This window comes from Symphodus melops, assembly GCF_947650265.1.
Source record: "Symphodus melops genome assembly, chromosome: 7".
NCBI classification, from domain to species: domain Eukaryota; kingdom Metazoa; phylum Chordata; class Actinopteri; order Labriformes; family Labridae; genus Symphodus; species Symphodus melops.
In genome coordinates this window covers 3,721,438-3,739,902 of record NC_136697.1, presented here as the reverse complement: position 1 = coordinate 3,739,902, position 18,465 = coordinate 3,721,438, and the positions used below count along the sequence as shown (strand labels likewise).

Sequence of the window (18,465 nt, the reverse complement as noted above, 5' to 3'; positions counted from 1 at the left end):
TGTTTTGATTGCGAGCCCTCTAGCTGCATATTGTACATACTGTATGTTTAAAGAGGATATAAAGAGAAGATGATTTGTATACATGTTACAGATGATCAAGTTCTGGTTTCTACTTTTAGTAAGAAATAGAATCAAAATAACTATCACATGAGAAGAATAACTGCAGCATTTCTTGGTAGCTTTTGATCTCTTAACATTTCTACCAGCTGTTTCATGTTTGACCTTCCACTCCTGTAATGTGTGGAGAACAAACTCATTAGAAATATCACTGAAATGAACTTTGATGTGATTCCTCTGTCAGTCCCTGATGGGTGAAGCTCTCCTCAGCTTGCAGAGCGTCTCCACACACAAGATGGTGGAGGTTCGTCCTCTGTGGATCATCAGCTGCTCCTCTCTGCACCACCAGCAGGGTCCTGATCGCTCACGTTATGACAGAGATCATCTCCATCTAATGAGAGAAGAAGAGAGATGATAGAAATCATGTTCTACACTGATTAATAAATCACTGAGAGGAGAGAGTTAGGCTTGTTGATCAATCACTGTGGTGCAGTCGTGTTACTGTGAGGGAGTGACTGTGTCTGACTTTCATCAAATAATCCACAACATATTTTTATGTTAAAAATGTGTTAAAAATTAGTCTGGAAAAACAAAGCCTGTATAACTGTTTTAATATTTCTCCAAACAGACACAGCGTGAGCAACAGTCAACTTATCTGTAGAGTCTACACAGTTAACTGTACATCTCAGGTGACACAATGGAGACGTTCACAGTGTGCTGAGAGTCAGGACTATATCACAAATTGATATACATTAATTATATGAATCCTGCAAGAGTTTTCAGTTAGCTGCTCTCTTTCCTCGTTCAGTGTTCAGCATGCAGCTGTTGGGTCCAGCCAGGATGACAAAGTTCAGGCTGTGTCCTTTGGAGAACCAGGACAAAAGACTCAAGGTCCCAGAGGCCTTTGCAGTATTTCACACCTACATGTGAAAGAAAGGGGGGACCCGAAACCCCTCTCCTCTCATTGGTTTGGTGTTCTGTCTCTCTCATACGTCGTCTGGCGATGTCCGAGGATATCAACTCTGTTCCTGTTTCACAGCACGCTTCTCTTTGTTTAAAAGTTTTGGCGCGCAGCTAATCCAAGGCCTTGAAGCGTACCGACGTCCTGAATTCCGAGTTCAGATCATCCATTTGAACGCATCTCTAAGAAGAGCGTCTTATTTCTCCCGTATTAAAACGGTATTGAGAGAGATTGTAAGGATTACGTCTCGTTCCGTCCTTTAAAGACAGGACATCCACGGAGATCACCTCGCTCGACGGAGGATACCACGGCCCTGCTCAACCCCTTGGATGCGCCGCCATCACCATACAACTGCAGGAAGACGCTAAAGACTGTTCCGAAGACCCCTTTTCTTCCTTCATCAACCGTGGACAAAACGGTTACAAGTGAGGCTTAGCTAGGTCTGGGCAGTTAGATATAGAGAGTGTGTTTAATAACTGAGTTATTATTGTGAAACTATGATAATATTTGCTTGGTGTTTGACCGCTGTGTCTTTGGTTTTATGAGAGTAAAATCTCTTTTTGTTTCCTTTATTTGTGCCGCTACGTCCCGTGTGTTTCTCTGTGAACTCTCGCGTCATAACCGGGTAATAGACTCATTATCAGAAAGACTAGTGTGAACGCCGTCTGATACAAATCCGGCCACTGGCTTCTCGTAGTGAAGTTAACTATGCTCTGAGTTGTGCGTGAGTTCCAGGCTGAGATTTAGCTTTCGAGGTGCGCTCTTTCCTCTCTCGCTCTCTCCCTTTATGCACACACACCTTTCGGCAGACGCACACACACAGAGATCTGTGGCTTTCCAGACGCTGCAGAAACGTAGATCAGGTAGAGACAGAGTTTGACTCCATCTCTAGACAATAGACCAGGTTAGGAGACCTGTGTTCTGTATCCGCTATCACGTGACCACGCATGGTTATAATTTAAAGAGCAGTTGTTTGTGATTACTGTGTATTTGCATTGTGACTTAGGCTGGGTGAAAGGGCTTTGTGTTCGGATTTCACACCTTCAATTAAATACAGATTATTAATTATTAATGATATTGGTATTTAATTAACTAATTTGAGACTGATATTTGTAATATTTTGGTTGTTCCCTGTTTACAGGGTGGTGCCCCGAGGTTTATTAAACTCAGTTTAATAATAATTATTGATTTATTTTAATAATTAAGTAAACTTAATTATTACATTTAATTCGACAACTAAATGTTACATCATAAAACCCCAACATAATGTTGCCGCCGTGGAAGGGCCCAACATAATGGTGCCGCTGTGGGAAAACCCCAACACAGCTGAATGAGGGGTTAGTGAGGTGGTCTCAATCAAAGGCTGTAAACGCTGAAACACTTTAAACACCTGAAATAAAATCAATCTCAGTTTTAAAAATGAAATGCTGGCTGAAAGCAAACCAGAGCCACATTCAAAGTGTATCTTAAACCAGTAGTTTTTAATTTGTATTGTCATATTATTGTACTTTTGCTTTAGATTTTATTTTACTTTATTGATCGTCTAAGGGGAAATTCGGTGTATACAGTCTGGTAATCAAACACATACAGGATCCTATGGACATGCACTAATGGAGAGATGTCAGAGTGACAGAGCTGCCCCCGGCAGGCGCTCCAGAATTGTTGAGGGAGGGGATTTGGTGCCTTGCTCAAGGGCAATACCGCAGTGATCAGCAAGTGGTCTGGCACCTCTCCAGCTACCAGACAAATTTCTACAGTTGGTCTGCACCGCGACTTGAACCGGCAACCCTCCGGTTCTCAACCCAAGTCCCTATGAACTGAGCTACTGCCGCACAAAAACATATTTTAATGTATCCTCAAGTTTTATGGAGTTTATGTGATCGGATGTTGTAACATTTTTAATTTGTTGTTTACACAAAGGCCCAATTAGGGACACAAGTTGGAAATTAGCAATAGCTATAAACTCTTTCAGCAGAACATCAGTTTAATGTTTTGTATTGAAATTATGTTAAATTGCTTTGTCTCAAAAGTAAATCAATTCAAATGTGTGGAAGATTTACTACAGAACACTGAGAGACTGACCTCAGAGTGTCCAGTCTGTAGTTTGGATTCTGCAGATAATCACACAGCAGCTTCACTCCTGAATCCTGCAGGTTGTTGTAGCTCAGGTCCAGCTCTCTGAGATGGGAGGGGTTGGACTTCAGAGCTGAGGCCAGAGAAGAACAGCTGATCTCTGACAAACTGCAGCCACTCAATCTGAATAAAGAATAAAAATAATGTATAATCCAGTGACATGTGTTCAGGTTGTGATGAGCATCTCAACATCACTTTGTCCTGATGAATCAAGTTTTCTCTAAATGATTAGAGGATCATTTCTGATTGTGTATTCACTAAAGCTAAATCCTCCAAATGTCAGCTCAACATTCATCCAGCTGTTCATGTGCACAGATAAAGAACAGGCTGCTGATCTCAGTCAGCTCTGTGATGTTAGTACATTTATCAAATCAGACATTATTGAATCTCAAGTCTTCATGATTTCACTTCTTAACAGAACCAGAGGAAACCAGAGAGGCTTCATGAGCACGTTATTCAACTGTATTTCACATAGTCATAAAAACACGTTCACATCAAATCTCTAAATTATTCAGCAAAGTAAAAAAAGAAAAAATCTCCCAAATCATTAAATATCCAGAGATTTAAATTCAGACAAATACTGAAAATATATAAATCCTGAAATGTGCATCAATGAAGGATGTGGATTGAAATGATTCAAATGAATGACACAGTCAGTGATCTGACCTCAGAGTCTCCAGTCTGCAGTTTGGACTCTGCAGATAATCACACAGCAGCTTCACTCTTGAATCCTGCAGCTTGTTGTTGTAGCTCAGGTCCAGCTCTCTGAGATGGGAGGGGTTGGACTTCAGAGCTGAGATCAGAGAAGAACAGCTGATACCTGACAAACTGCAGAGACTCAATCTGAATAAAGAAAAAAAGAAGAACAAAAATAATGTCTAATCCACTCACTGACCTCTATTATTAATAATTAACAATCTGTAATTGAAGGTTTGAAATCCAAACACAAAGCCCTTTCAACCCAGCCAGTTTAGTTTATAATAATTATTTGCTTGATTAAGTTTCATTGATTAACTTGATGTTTCTTTGTTAAATAAATAAAATTTAAAAAAGCAGTCGTTTGTGATTCCTAGTCCATTTGCATTGTGCCATAGGAGGCATGCAAGGGCTTTGTTTTCAGCAAGCTGTATCTTAAGTATCTGGATGTGCAGGGGCTGTCTTGGTTGACACTTCACTGTAAGGGTGTGTTCCAATTACTGGGGAATCACACTCCTCAGCCTCCCTGGGAAATTCTATTCCAGGGTTCTGGAGAGGAGGATCCAGCTGTTAGTTGAACCTCGGATCCAAGAGGAACAATGCGGTTTTCATCCCGGCTGTGGAACACTGGACCAGCTCTACACTCTCCATCAAGTGCAAAAAGAGTCACGGTAGTTCACCCAACCAGTCCACATGTGCTTTGTGGCTGTGGAGAAGGCATTCAACCGTGTCACCCGTGGCTTCCTGCGGAGGGTGCTCTGAGAGTATAGGGTCTGGTCCCTGTATGACCAGAGCAGGAGCCTGGTTCACATTGTTGGCAGTAAGTTGGACCTCTTCCCGGTGCGCGTTGACCTCTGGCAGGGCTGCCCTTTGTCACTGGTTCTGTTCATAACTTTTATGGACAGAATTTTTAGATGCAGCCAGGGGTTGGAGGGGTTCTGGTTTGGGGATCATAGAATCTCGTCTCGGCTTTTTGTGGATGATGTGGTCCTGTTGGCTCCATCAAACCTGGACCTTCAGCAAGCACTGGGGTGGTTCGTTGCAGACAATGAGGCAGCTGGGCTGAGGATCAGCCCCTCTAAATCTGAGGACACGGTTCTCAACTGGAAAAGGTGACTTGCCTTCTCTGGGTTCGTGGGGAATCCTTGCCCAAGGTGGAGGAGTTTAAGTATCTCTGGGTTTTGATCACGAGTGGGGAGAGGATGGAGTGTGTGATCAACAGACGGATTGGTGCATGTAGCTGCTGAAGCTGAAAGGAGCTGAAGCTGAAAGGAGAGCCTCTTGATTTATCGGGCAATCTTCGTTACTACCCTTACCTTGCCCCAAACACTTGCTCTTCTGGTGGGACCTCAAGACGTTTCCAGGGCAGCCGAGAGACATTGTCTCTCCAGTGACAATGGGAGGGGGCCTTGGGTCTCCCCCGAGGCCCCCTCCCAAGGCCCCCTCCCAGAGGGACATTCCCCTAACACCTCCTTAGGGAGGTGTCCAGGGGGCATCTGCAACAGATGCCCAAGCCACCTGAGCTGACTCCTCTCAATGTGGAGAAGTAGCGGCTCTACTCCGAGCTCCTCCCTGGTGACTAAGCTCCTCACCCTATTTCTAAGGGTGCGCCCAGTCACCCTACGGAGGAAGCCCATTTCAGCTGCTTGTACTGTATCTGGGATCACGTTCTTAGGGAAGTCTGGGACGTCATCATCTATCTGCTGCACAGATCCTGGACTCACCTGGAGAACACCGGCAGCACTGTGAGGGTCATGTTCTCCAGTGCCTGCAACACCATCCACACCACTCTGCTCAGGGGGAAGCTTCAAAGAGCGGCAGTAGAGTGTCACCTGGCTGCATCGACAACTGACTACCTGTCTAATAGACCACAGTACGTGAGGCTTCACGACTGTGAGTCTGACATGGTGGTCTGCAGCACAGGAGCCCCACAGGGGACAGTGCTCTCCCCCTTTCTCTTCACCCTGTACACCTCAGACTTCTGCTACAACTCTGGGAGCTGCCACCTGCAGAAGTTCTCTGATGACACAGTTATTGTGGGGTGTGTGTCTAAGGAAGCGACCGGGAGTACAGGTAGGTCATCATGGACTTTGTCAACCTGAGCAATTTCAAACACCTTCAGCTCCATGCCAGCAAGACAAAAGACATAGTTATAGACTTCCTTCCACCATTGGGGGCTCAATAAAGTTTATTCTTCTCACTATCCTTAACCTTTAATAAATTCAAACACAGTATATATATATACATTACAGTTAGTGATCTGACCTCAGAGCCACCAGTCTGCAGTTTGGACTCTGCAGTCCCTCACACAGCAGCTTCACTCCTGAATCCTGCAGGTTGTTGTTCTGACTCAGGTCCAGCTCTCTGAGATGGGAGGGGCTGGACTTCAGCGCTGAGGCCACGATGTCACAGTGAGTCTCTGAGAGTTTACAGCCAGAAAGTCTGTTGTGACACATAAAATAAAAAAATATGACTGAAGAAGCTTTGATATTCACGTCTCACATTTGATGATTAAACAGTTTGTCCTGTTTGGTCTTAACGTTACACTTTTTTTTTTTTTCTGTCACTGACACAAAAAGTCTCATCACTGGTGTTCAAACCTGCACATTCTTCATCTGTCAATCATTCACTAAATGTTACAGATGAATGGAAACTCATGGAGTTTTATTTAGGATGACATCATGTCTGTTGTGGAAAATCCCCCTCCTTCTCCTCTACCTGGCTTTATGTTTCCTCGATGGGTGGACCTCACCTGTCGCAAATTGTGTAAGGACAGTTGTTCTGTGATCTACCTGCTGAGATGTTGAGATATGATACTCATGATTGATTTGTAATGCCTGCAGAGGCTGGAAGGGGGCGCTCACAGCACCTGATTAACACTATCAGACATCTCAGTCACTTCTTTGGGAATTCTCTCCTGAATGTGTTCACAAAAAACTATCAAAGCTACTTTCTCAGGACAAAAAGCTAAAAAACTACGACTGACTCGTTCTCTTGAACATTAACAGAGGAACACTTTTTTGTGAACAGTGAGGATTATGTTTAGTTTATATTAAAATAAGTAAATTAGTAAATGACACTGATTTATAATGCTCATCACAAATGGACTTACTCTGCCTTCCTGCAGTTCCTCACAGCTGGAATCAGTCTCAGTCGTCCCTGGTTTGATGTCTTGTACTTCTTCAGGTCCAACTCATCCAGAATCTCCTCGGACATCTGCAGCATGTGGGCCAGAGCAGAGCAGTGGATCTCAGAAAGGTACTCCCATGGTCTCCTCTCTGTCTTCAGGAACTCTTGGATCTGCAGATGGACTGAGAGGTCCTTCATCTCTGTCAGACAGTGGAAGATGTTGATGCTTCTGTCAGGCGATAGATTGGTCTTCATCTCCTTAAGGTTGTTGGTGACTCTCTGGATCATTTCTGGACTGTTGTATGTCTGACCTAGCAGGCCTCCTAAGAGTCTCTGGTTTGATGTCAGAGACAGTCCATGAAGGAAGCGAACAAACAGGTCCAGGTGACCATTTTGAGTTTCCAGGGTTTTTATTATTGATTTGTTTAGGAACATTTCCAGGGTTGAATCTACATTTGTTTCTCCCAGAAAAGCCTCCAGTACTGTTGTGTTCCTGATGGTGAAACTGTGGAACATGTAGACTGCAGCCAGAAACTCCTGAACGCTCAGATGAACAAAGCAGTAGACGGTTTTCTGGAAGATGACGCTCTCTGATTTGAAGATCTCTGTACAAACTCCTGAGTACACCGAGGCCTCTGTGACATCCAGACCACACCGCTCCAGGTCTTCTTGGTAGAACATGATGTTTCCGTCCTGCAAATGTTCAAACGCCAGCCTCCCCAGCTTCAGAAGAACTTCCCTGTCAGCCTCCGTCAGCTCATGTGGACTCATCTGATGTCCCTCATCATACTTGTTCTTCTTCCTCTTCGTCTGAACCAGCAGGAAGTGTGAGTACATGTCAGTCAGGGTCTTGGGCAGCTCTCCTCTCTGCTCTGTGCTCATCATGTGCTCCAGAACTGTGGCAGTGATCCAGCAGAAGACCGGGATCAGACACATGATGTGGAGGCTCCTGGATGTCTGGATGTGTGAGATGATTCTGCTGGACAGATCTTCATCACTGAACCTCCTCCTGAAGTACTCCTCCTTCTGGGCGTCAGTGAAGCCTCGTACTTCAGTTACCCTGTCAACACATGAAGGAGGGATCTGATTGGCTGCTGCAGGTCGAGAAGTGATCCAGATGAGAGCTGAGGGGAGCAGATTCCCCTTGATGAGGTTTGTGAACAGTGTGTTTAACGATGACTTCTGTGTGACATCAGACACAACCTCCATGTTTCTGAAGTCCAAAGACAGTCTGCTTTCATCCAGGCCGTCAAAGATGAACAACAGTTTACAGACAGCGAGTGTCTCTGCTGCTAACTTCTGTAATGTTGGATGGAAAACACGGAGCAGCTCAAGAAGACTGTAGCGCTTATCTCTGATCAAGTTCAGCTCCCTGAATGAAAGCAGGATCAGCAGACTGATGTCTTGGTTCTTTGAGCCCTCGGCCCAGTCCAGAGTGAACTTCTGCACAGAGAAGGTTTTTCCAACACCAGCCACGCCGTTTGTCAGAACCACTCTGATGCGTTTCTGTTGGTCGGGTTGAGCTTCTGTCTTTGGTTGCCGTTGGTCGGGTTGAGCTCCTGTCTTTGGTTCCTGTTGGTCGGGTTGAGCTCCTGTCTTTGGTTCCTGTTGGTCTGGTAAGGCTTTAAATATGTCCTGGCGCTTGATTGGAGTCTCATGGAGGGTCTTCTTTTTAGAGTCTGTCTCAATCTGTCTCACCTCATGTTGGGTGTTCACTTCTTCACTCTGCCCCTCTGTGACGTAGAGCTCAGTGTAGATCCTGTTGAGAAGGTTTCTACTTCCTGTTTCATCACTTCCTTCAGTCACACGTTCACATCTCGTCCTCAGACTGACCTTATATTGATGTAAAACCTCCTGCTGACCTCTGTCTACTGAAAGAGACAATGATACAATCTGATTATTGTTTTCAGATGTTATTGTAAAAGAAGTAAAAAGAGTTTTAATTTCTCAACTTTTTACATTGACCAATAAAAGTCCTGTTTTAGGAGGAGATCACAGAAGGTGTCTTACTTTGTTCAGTGCTGCTCTGACTGACTGTCTGCAGTCCAGATCCTGTTCTGGATCTTTTTCCACACTGAGGACAGGACGAGTCTTCTGCTGAACCAGACTGGTCCCAGTATGAAGTGATGCACTGTCTGCAGAACCAGTGTCCACAGCTGGTAGAGACGGGATCCTTCAGGACGTCCTGACATCCAGGACAGGACGTCTTCTTCTCTCTAACATGAGTCCTCTTCTTCCCCCTGTGAAGACATGTCTTTAGAACTAAACTGATGGATGACTGATAGAAAATATGAAGATTTATCAAACACTATCTAAACAGTCAGATGATGACAGTGTTGGGGTTTTCAGGAGCGAATACCTGACCAACGATTAGGATGGGTTTTTAGAATGTAAAATGTAGGTGTCAAAATAAATGTATTGATTAAGTTTATTTAATTATTAATATAAATCAATAATTCTCACCTGTGCGCCGACGCGAGTGGCCGCACATTCAGTAGCTCCGTCCCTGTCGCACTCGTCTAGATATGTTATTAGTTTGTTTTGGCTCTGTGCCAACTTCTACTTTTATAGTTTTTATAGTACACTTTCAGTGTATAACTTTATGTATCCTATGGATACTTTTTCATGTTTTCGGGGAAATAGCAGCGGAAAACTTGCTTATTCAAGAGAGAAGCTGCTCTCACTCCGGACAGCGGGACAAGCCGGCATAATTCACCCGATCCCTGAGGAGCTGAGGCGGCGGTACAGAGGCTGTAGAGCCGGCGCTAAGCTAAAGGCTAGCGGCTAAGCGATGGAGGTACAAGCCCTCGGTTCCGGTGATAGTTATGGGGAACATAAACTGTCTAACCAACAAGACAGACGAGCTGGCTGCTCTCATGAGGAACAACCGGACATTTAGAGAGTGCAGTTTAATGTGCCTCACAGAAACCTGGTGACTCAAAACACCCTGGACGCTAACGTGGATCTACCGAGTTTCACTACAGTGAGAGCGGACAGAGACACGAAACATAGCGGCAAACGGAAAGGAGGAAGACTCATGCTGTTTATTAACAACACATGGTGCCACCATGGACATATTATTGTGAAGGAGGCAACGTGCAGCAAAGACGTCGAGCTGCTGGCGGTAGGTCTCCGTCCTTACTACATGCACAGGGAGTTCTTCCATACCATTGCTGTTTGTGTTTACATTCCTCCGCGAGGGCACGTCGAGACTGCGTGTGACGTCATCCACTCTAACATCTCGAGATTACAAACACTGCACCCTCATGTTTTCATCGCCATTTCAGGGGACATTAACTATGTTACATTGGACTCTATACTACCGGACTTTCAGCAGTTTATAAGCTGTCCCATCAGGAAGAACAGGACAATAGACCCCCTGTATGCAAACGTGAAGGACGCCTACACTGCCACCCCCCTACCACCTCTGGGTAAGTCCGACCACAACCTGGTCCTACTCAAGCCACAGTACAAGACTAAGATCCAGAGACAACCGATAACTACTCGCACCTTCAGAAAGTGGTCTCCTGAGGCAGAGGAGGCGCTCAGAGACTGTTTTGAGACCACTGACTGGAGTGCCCTGCAAGAGACTCATGGTGATGACATTGAGGGGGTCACAACTGACTACATGAACTTTTGTATGGACGTTGTGGTTGCCACTAAAACTGTGCGCTGCTTCCCGAACAACAAGCCCTGGATCACCAGCGATCACCGACGATTCAAAGAGGGAGACCAGGCAGAGCTGAAGCGTGTGCAGGGGGAACTCAAGGTCAGACTCCAAGAGGCAAAGGAGGAGTACAGAAGAAAGGTAGAGCAGAAGCTGCAAAAGAACAACATGAGGGAGGTCTGGGAGGGCATGAAAACCATCACAGGCTGCAAGAAGAAAAACCACAACGCAGAAGACGGGGACCCTGAGAGAGCAAACCAGCTCAACTTGTTTTTTAACAGGTTTGACAGCCCCGTCGCTGCAGCCAGTGCCTGTCCCCCCAGCACCCCTCTACACACCCTCTCCCTCTCTCTCACTCCCCCCAACACCTCCTCCAGGACAAACACAATCTCCAGAGACAATCCATCCCCTCTCCCCCCCACCATCACCAGGGACCAAGTGAGCAAGGAGAGGAAAAGACTCCGCCCCAGGAAGGCAGCAGGCCCGGACAAGGTGTGCCCCAGGATGCGAAAGGCTTGCTCTGCTGAGCTGGAGGAGCCGCTTCAGCACGTCTTCAACATGAGGCTGCGGCTTGGGAGGGTTCCTGTGCTCTGGATGACCTCGTGCCTCACCCTGGTCCCCAAGAAGAAAAACCCCAGTGAGCCAGGCGACTTCAGACCAATTGCTCTGACATCCCACATTATGAAGACCTTTGAACGGCTGCTGCTCCAACACCTCAGACCCCAGGTCCAACACGCACAGGATCCCCTGCAGTTTGCACACCAGGCAAAGGTGGGCGTGGACGATGCCATCCTCTATCTTCTACACAGGGCTTACTCTCATCTGGACAAAGGGAGCAGCGTAATGAGAATCATGTTCTTTGATTTCTCAAGCGCTTTCGACACCATCCATCCCCTCCTACTGACAAGCTGACCGAGATGAGGGTGGACTCGCACCTGGTGAGGTGGATCACGGACTACCTCACAGAGAGACCACAGTACGTCAGACTGAAGGACTGCACATCTGACACTGTGGTCAGCAGCACCGGAGCACCACAGGGAACCGTGCTTTCCCCTGTCCTGTTCACCCTGTACACCTCTGACTTCCAGTATAACTCTGAGCTCTGCCACATGCAGAAATACTCGGACGACACTGCGATAGTTGGTTGTGTCAGGGATGGACAGGAGGAGGAGTACAGGAGCCTGATCGAGGACTTTGTGACGTGGTGCAGTGCCAATCATCTGCAGCTAAACACCTCCAAGACCAAGGAGATGGTGGTGGACTTCCGAAGGACCAAACCACGTCTAGAACCTGTTTCCATTGGGGGGGTCGACGTGGAGGTGGTCAGGACCTACAGGTATCTGGGGCTGCAACTGGAGGACAAGCTGGACTGGTCGCCTAACATGGACACTACCTGCAGGAAGGGACAGAGTCGAGTGTACTTCCTGAGAAGGCTGGGGTCCTTCAACATCTGCAAAAAGCTGCTGCAGATGTTCTACCAGTCTGTGGTGTCCAGCGTTCTCTTCGACGCCGTGGTGTGCTGGGGAGGAAGCTGCAAGAAGAGGGACGCAGCCCACCTGGAAAGACTGGTGAGGAGGGCCGGCTCTGTTGTGGGTACAGAGCTGGACTCACTGGTGACAGTGGTAGAGAGGAGGACTCTGGACAAAATACTCTCCATCATGGACAACACACACCACCCTCTACACAGCACCTTCACTACCTGATCTATGTTTCTGCAGCCTTTGAAAAGCCTATCTATGTGTGTGCGTCTGCCGAAAGGTGCGTGTGTGAGTGCAAAAAAGGTGGAGCGCACCTTGAAAGCTCAATCGCAGCCTAGAACTCACGCACAACTCAGAGCATAGTTAACTTCACTACCAGAAGCCAGTGGCTGAATTTGTATCAGATGGCGTTCACACTAGTCTTTCTGATAATGAGTCTATTACCCGGTTATGACGCGAGAGTTCACAGAGAAACACATGGGACGTAGCGGCCCAAATAAAGAAAACAAAAGAGGTTTTCCTCTCATAAAATCTAAGACACAGTGGTCCAACACCAAGCAAATATTATCACAGTTTCACAATAATAACTCAGTTATTAAACACACTCTCTATATCTAACTGCCCAGACCTAGCTAAGCCTCACTTGTAACCGTTTTGTCCACGGTTGATGAAGGAAGCAAAAGGGGGTCCTTGGGACGGTCTTCAGTCGTCTCCGTGCAGTTGAAGGGTGATGGCGGCGTGCCAAAGGGGTTGAGCAGGGGCTGTGGTGTCCTCCATTGAGCGAGGTGATCTCCGTGGATGTCCTTTCTTCACAGGATGGAACGAGACATAATCTTTACGATCTCTCTCAAAAGCGTTTTAATACGGGAGAAATTAGACGCTCTTCTTGGAGATGCGTTCAAATGGATGATCTGAGCTCGGAATTCAGGATGTCGGTATGCTTCAAGGCCTTGGATTAGCTGCGCGCCAAAACTTTTGAACAAAGAGAAGCGTGCTGTGAAAAAGGATGCAGAGGGGTATCTCCAGACGTCTCCAGACGACATGTGAAAGAAAGTGAACAAAGAGAGACAACCGGTTTTATCTCTCCCAAACTTCACACCTATGTGTTAGATGTGGCAAAGCATTCTGGGAGTACCTGCAAGGCCTGCTGGGATAAAGAGTCTTTTGTCATGGTTCTCCAAAGGGACACAGCCTGAACTTTGTCATCCTGGCTGGACCCAACAACAGAGAGCAGGTAACACCTTCTTTCTTCTGTTTGGATTCATTTGATTCAGTCAGACTGAACACTATGTGAAGCTTCTTCACAGTCAGAGAATCAAGCTGCACCATTTAAATTAGACTATCGCTAAACCAGAAGTACTCATCTAGTAAGTCTGGGTCTGTTTTCAGAACGGGGTTAGCCACTTGGTGACCTGTGTACTGTACGAGCACAGATATGTAACAGCATGACACAGCTGAGAGAGAGTGTGCTGTGCTCCTCCTCCTGAAGAAACACAGTTTGACCAATCAGGACCTTCCATCCACAGCTCCTAAGCTTCTTTAGCCAATGAGAGGCTGAGTAGAAAGAGGACTTTCTTTCTCTCCAACTCTGATGCTCAACATGTCTCCTGTTTGAAGACAATCTGAGGAAGGATCGGATGTGAAATAGAGGGGTTCTTCCAGGCTCTTACACCCCTTGATTGACACTTGAAATGCCCTGAAATCCTCAAGAGCTAAATTTTCAGGGGTCTCTGGAAAAAAACAATTTCACCTGCAATTGTCTTGTCAAACAATATCCAGTATTAATTATTCATATTACAAAACATTTATGCTGCACCAATCCGTCTGTCGATGTCATGCTCAATCCTCCCTTCACTCGTGAACAATACCCTAAGATACTTAAACTCCTCCACCTGGGGCAAGGACTACACTGACCCGGAGAGGAAAATCTATTTTTTTTCTGGTAGAGAACCATGGCCTCAGATTTAGAGGTGCTGATCCTCTTTCCAGCCGCTTCACACTCTGCAGCAAACCGCCCCAGTGTTGGGGGTCCCAGTTCGATGGAGCCAACAGGATCACATCATGTGCAAAAAGCAGAGACGAGAGCCCTTGGTCCCCAAACTGGACCCCTCCAGCCCCTGGCTGCACCTAGAAAATCTGTCCATAAAAGTTATGAGCAGAACCGGTGGCAAAGAGCAGCACTGCCGGTGGGCGAACTCCTATGAACACTCGAGCGCCCGCTGGAGAGTGTAGAGCTGGTCCAGTGTTCCGAGGCCAAGACGAAAACCCCATTGTTCTTCTTGGATCCGAGGTTCAACTAACAGCTGGATCCTCCTCTCCAGAACCCTGGAATAGACTTTCCCAGGGAGGCTGAGGAGTGTGATTCCCCAGTAGTTAGAACACACCCTCCGATCCCCCTTCTTGAAAAGAGGGACCGCCACCCCGGTCTGCCAGTCCAGAGGCACTGTCCCCAACCTCGACCCGATGTTACAGAGACGTGTCAACCATGACAGCCCCTGCACATCCAGAGACTTAAGATACTCAGGGGGAATCTCATCCACTCCCAGAGCCTTGCCACCAAGGAGCTTACCTACCACCTCGGTGACTTCGGCTTGGGTGATGGACGAGTCTACCTCTGAGAACTCAGCCTCTGCTTCCTCAGTGGAAGACGTGACGGTGGGATTGAGGAGATCCTCGAAGTATTCCTTCCACCGCCCGACTACATCCCCAGTTGAGGTCAGCAGCTCCCCACCTCCACTGTAAACAGTGTTGGTGAAGCACTGCTTCCCCCTCCTGAGGCGACGGACGGTTTGCCAGACTTTCCTCGAGGCCGTCCGAATGGCCATATTGTTAATTAAGTTAGTCTTTGTGTGGTTTGTGCAAATCTTGTGTAAACTGTTATTGATTTCTTTGGCTTGCATCGGATGTGAAACTAAGCTCTGTGCTGCTGTGGACGGCTTTGATGAATTGAAGCTCAGCTGAAATAAAGACTCAGTTTATCATCTTCTCTGCATTTTACCTGTCAAACAGACTTTTCCTCTGGCTCTCTGCTTTCTCAAACACCTTCTTACATATCACACAGGATCATATCAGATGATACGGAGACAATAACAAACTCTTTGAAATAGGGACAGTGCTTGCTTTCAAATGCAAAAACAACTGCAAAAAAATAAAACTTAAATAACAATATTAACCTGGATATAAAATGTGAGCTTTCAAACTGTCACTATTACTTTTAGGACCTCAACAAAATCTGTTCTTTAACAAAATGTCACTTACTCTAAGGACAGCTGAATATTTAACCACAGTTAGAGGTAAACAAAAGCCTGGGAACAGGTGGTTATATATCATTGTTAGACCTGACCTACTTTACCAACTAATCCCAGCCACCAGCAAGTATCGTCATATAGGACGTAAAATCCCATTTTTAACCAGGAAGTGTTTAGGTTTGGAAAAAAATTATGTGAGGAGTGTTTTAACTTTACAGTTTGACCCACACCCTGTCTGTTATCATTGAGGAGACGGGGTTTATGACCTATACTGCAGCCAGTCAGCAGGTAGAGCTCTAAAAATAAAAACTTTATACAACCAGGGACCTTGTCCTGTTCATTCTTTTTACAGTCTACAGCTTTACAAGGTGACTGACCCTACAAGGAAACATCTGAAGGGACAAAGAGTTAGACTTACTTTGTGTCTGAGGGTCCAGCTTCTTTACTGAAGCTTAGAGGTTCAGCTTTGGACCGATCACTCTTCATAGACAGACAGCTGGGTTCAGGAGACTCTGCTCTCTGTCTGCTCCACTGATCTCTGAAAAAAACAAACAAGTTTTATATTTCTATGAATCATCATCATCAACTCTCTGATGACAAAGCTGTGAAAGAAGCTGTATGGTTGTTGACAAAACAGGATTCAAACAAAAAAAAAGTTTTTAAAAAAATCACGTGTTTAGAAATGATAAATAATTTCCACTTTTAGACATTTCTTCAACAACTTGTTGAACACTTTCTCTGAATGGCCCCATGAATGTGTCCTATGATGTGACATTCAAGAGTTTTACATCAAAATAAGCAGACAGCCTTAAAATAGCTATAAAGAAAAAGTCCCTAATACAACTCTTCAGGCTTTTGGGCTGTTTTCATGTCAAGAGAAATATTTAGATATTTTATTGTGTCACACTGCAGGACAACATTTAAGTTTTCTCATTATTAATCGATTTAATTGTTATTTTTCATTAAGTTATATAACTCAGGAAGAAATACAGAAAGATGAGCTCTTGAAAACAGTTCAAACATTTCTAACATTACAAAATAAATTCTACATGTTAACCTGTTGGATGTAGAGGACAATAATCCATTAAAATACATACGGTCATGTTCAACCATTTAATGCATTTTAGAAAATGTATTGTGTTTTTTACATGTGACAATGAAAAGGCCATGTCACGTCAACTACCCAAATACATCGAAAGGTTTCCAGGTTTCTGTTGTCAGGAGTCTTACTTTATGTGTGAAGGTGAAGGTTCATTTCTAAAGTCTAAAAGATCAGGTTTGGACCGATCACTCTTCATAGACAGACAGCTGGGTTCAGGAGACTCTGCTCCGTCCTCCTCTTCCTCTAAACACACATCCATGTTCTGATCTGAAGTCTGAGAGGAAAAACAGAAACACTCACTGAGAGATCAAAACACAGGAAACAGGAGAAACCAGTTTGATCTAACAACACACACACACACACACACACACACACACACACACACACACACACACACACACACACACACTCACGCACACACTCAGCTCATATTAATGTAAGTTATGACTTCATTATAAACTCTCTGTTCAGTTCACAGGAGGAAACTGAGACTACAGAAGAGAAAATATAGAAACTCTGATAAACACTCACCCTGCTTCACTCTCGAGTTGTCTGTCCATTTAAACTGGATTCTTTACGAACTGAATACTTTCACTTTCATCGTCCCGCCTCCTCAGGTAACCTACCTGTTAATCATGATCAGAGTTGCTCCTCCCTCCTCCGTTTACAGGAAATCAGCTGGCTTCTTGGATGCTTTTCACTTCCCTTATTTTGTATCGAGCGTCCTCCGCTTGTGTCTTAGTCTCTCCCACCAGAGATTCAGGTAGAGATGGGAGGAAACTACGCAGAGGAGAGCAAGGAGGAAATCAGTTTAAAGAGACATGAGACGTCAGCATCACGTGAAGCGACATCAGCTGGTCAGGTTCAGCTGCCAGTCAGCTTAGAAACATAAACAGCGGTTTATGTTTCTACAAACACACACTGTATTATTTCTAATCAACACACACACACACACACACACACACACACACACACACACACACACACACACACACACACACACACACACACACACACACACACACACACACATACACTGTATGATTTCTAATCAAACACACACAGGCCCTGATTTACTAAGATCTCTATTAAAGAGTACTAAATTATGTGTTCATTGCAAAAGTTTGCACGTTTGGCTTGTGGGCGTTTTGCGGGTGATTTAATAAGAACAGGTGCAAACCTTGTGGAGGCGGTAGTATTTCAGTCAGTTTGCGCGTTCTACTGGTTTACATCACGGAGAGTTTGGACGGAAAGCAGGATGACTGCAAGCGCAAAATAGGTATTAGAGAGAGGCAAATGAACGCACCAGTATTTTCAAGTTATAGCAGATAAATATGAATATAACAAAAGGAAAAAGTGGCTTATAAGAAAACTTCGGTATTAAACAGGGCCTCTCTTTTCTTCCCTCCCTCTTTTGAATAAATTGTAATACATTGCGCAGGAGGTGCGAGTCCTCTCTGGCACTGGTGCGGAGTGTGTGTGTGTGCCACCCATGCCATAGTTGCGCACCAGAAGCTGGTCAGCGGTGTGTCTGATCGGACATAAATCTCATGGCAACAGGTACAGAAGTTGGGGGTACAAGCATGGCGAGCCCCCCATTCAAGCGTCCCACAGTGCAGCAGCAGGGGAGGGGGCTGTAGAGTGAAGAGACGAGCGCGCTCTGGAGAAGCGCTCTGGAGCGCACCAGAGACGCGCAACCAGAGAAAATGAAATGCTCAGTTTAAAATGTAATGTTGGTGAGAAGAGGGAAATAGGACAACATAATGTCAATGTTGAAATTCTTTAGCATGCAGACGCTGTGAATGTTCACAGTTTAATCATGGCGTTTCTTTTAAACTATTATTGAAACAAGATACAAAATAAATGCATGCCATTTATTTTTCTGTCATTTAAACATGTTAACACGTCTTTTATTGAGCCTATGTCTCCTCCTAACTGCAGCCTGCAGTGCGTAACACTGGGGCTCTTGGATTAGCACGTTCTTTTCAAAGGTG

The 18,465-nt window shown here is 45.5% G+C and overlaps 2 protein-coding genes and 1 long non-coding RNA gene across 3 annotated transcripts in view; 1 reads left to right on the top strand and 2 right to left on the bottom strand.

Annotated features, from left to right (window-relative positions):
• Positions 1 to 18,465, top strand: part of LOC306826852 (NACHT, LRR and PYD domains-containing protein 12-like) — a 236,219-nt gene that overhangs the window by 54,974 nt on the left and 162,780 nt on the right. The gene's annotated exons all lie outside the window — the stretch shown is intronic.
• Positions 2,348 to 8,791, bottom strand: LOC306827147 (protein NLRC3-like; the record flags this gene model as incomplete). The annotated part of the gene is made up of 4 exons (XM_079348814.1): positions 2,348 to 3,274; positions 3,818 to 3,994; positions 6,113 to 6,289; positions 6,960 to 8,791. Coding segments are annotated over 4 exons (2,403 nt in total), but the record flags the coding sequence as incomplete, so codon positions are not given.
• On the bottom strand, positions 8,993 to 16,804 carry LOC306826883. The gene is made up of 3 exons (XR_013779539.1): positions 16,600 to 16,804; positions 15,788 to 15,907; positions 8,993 to 9,216 (listed from the first exon to the last, which is right to left on the bottom strand). It is a non-coding gene; the product is annotated as an uncharacterized lncRNA (long non-coding RNA).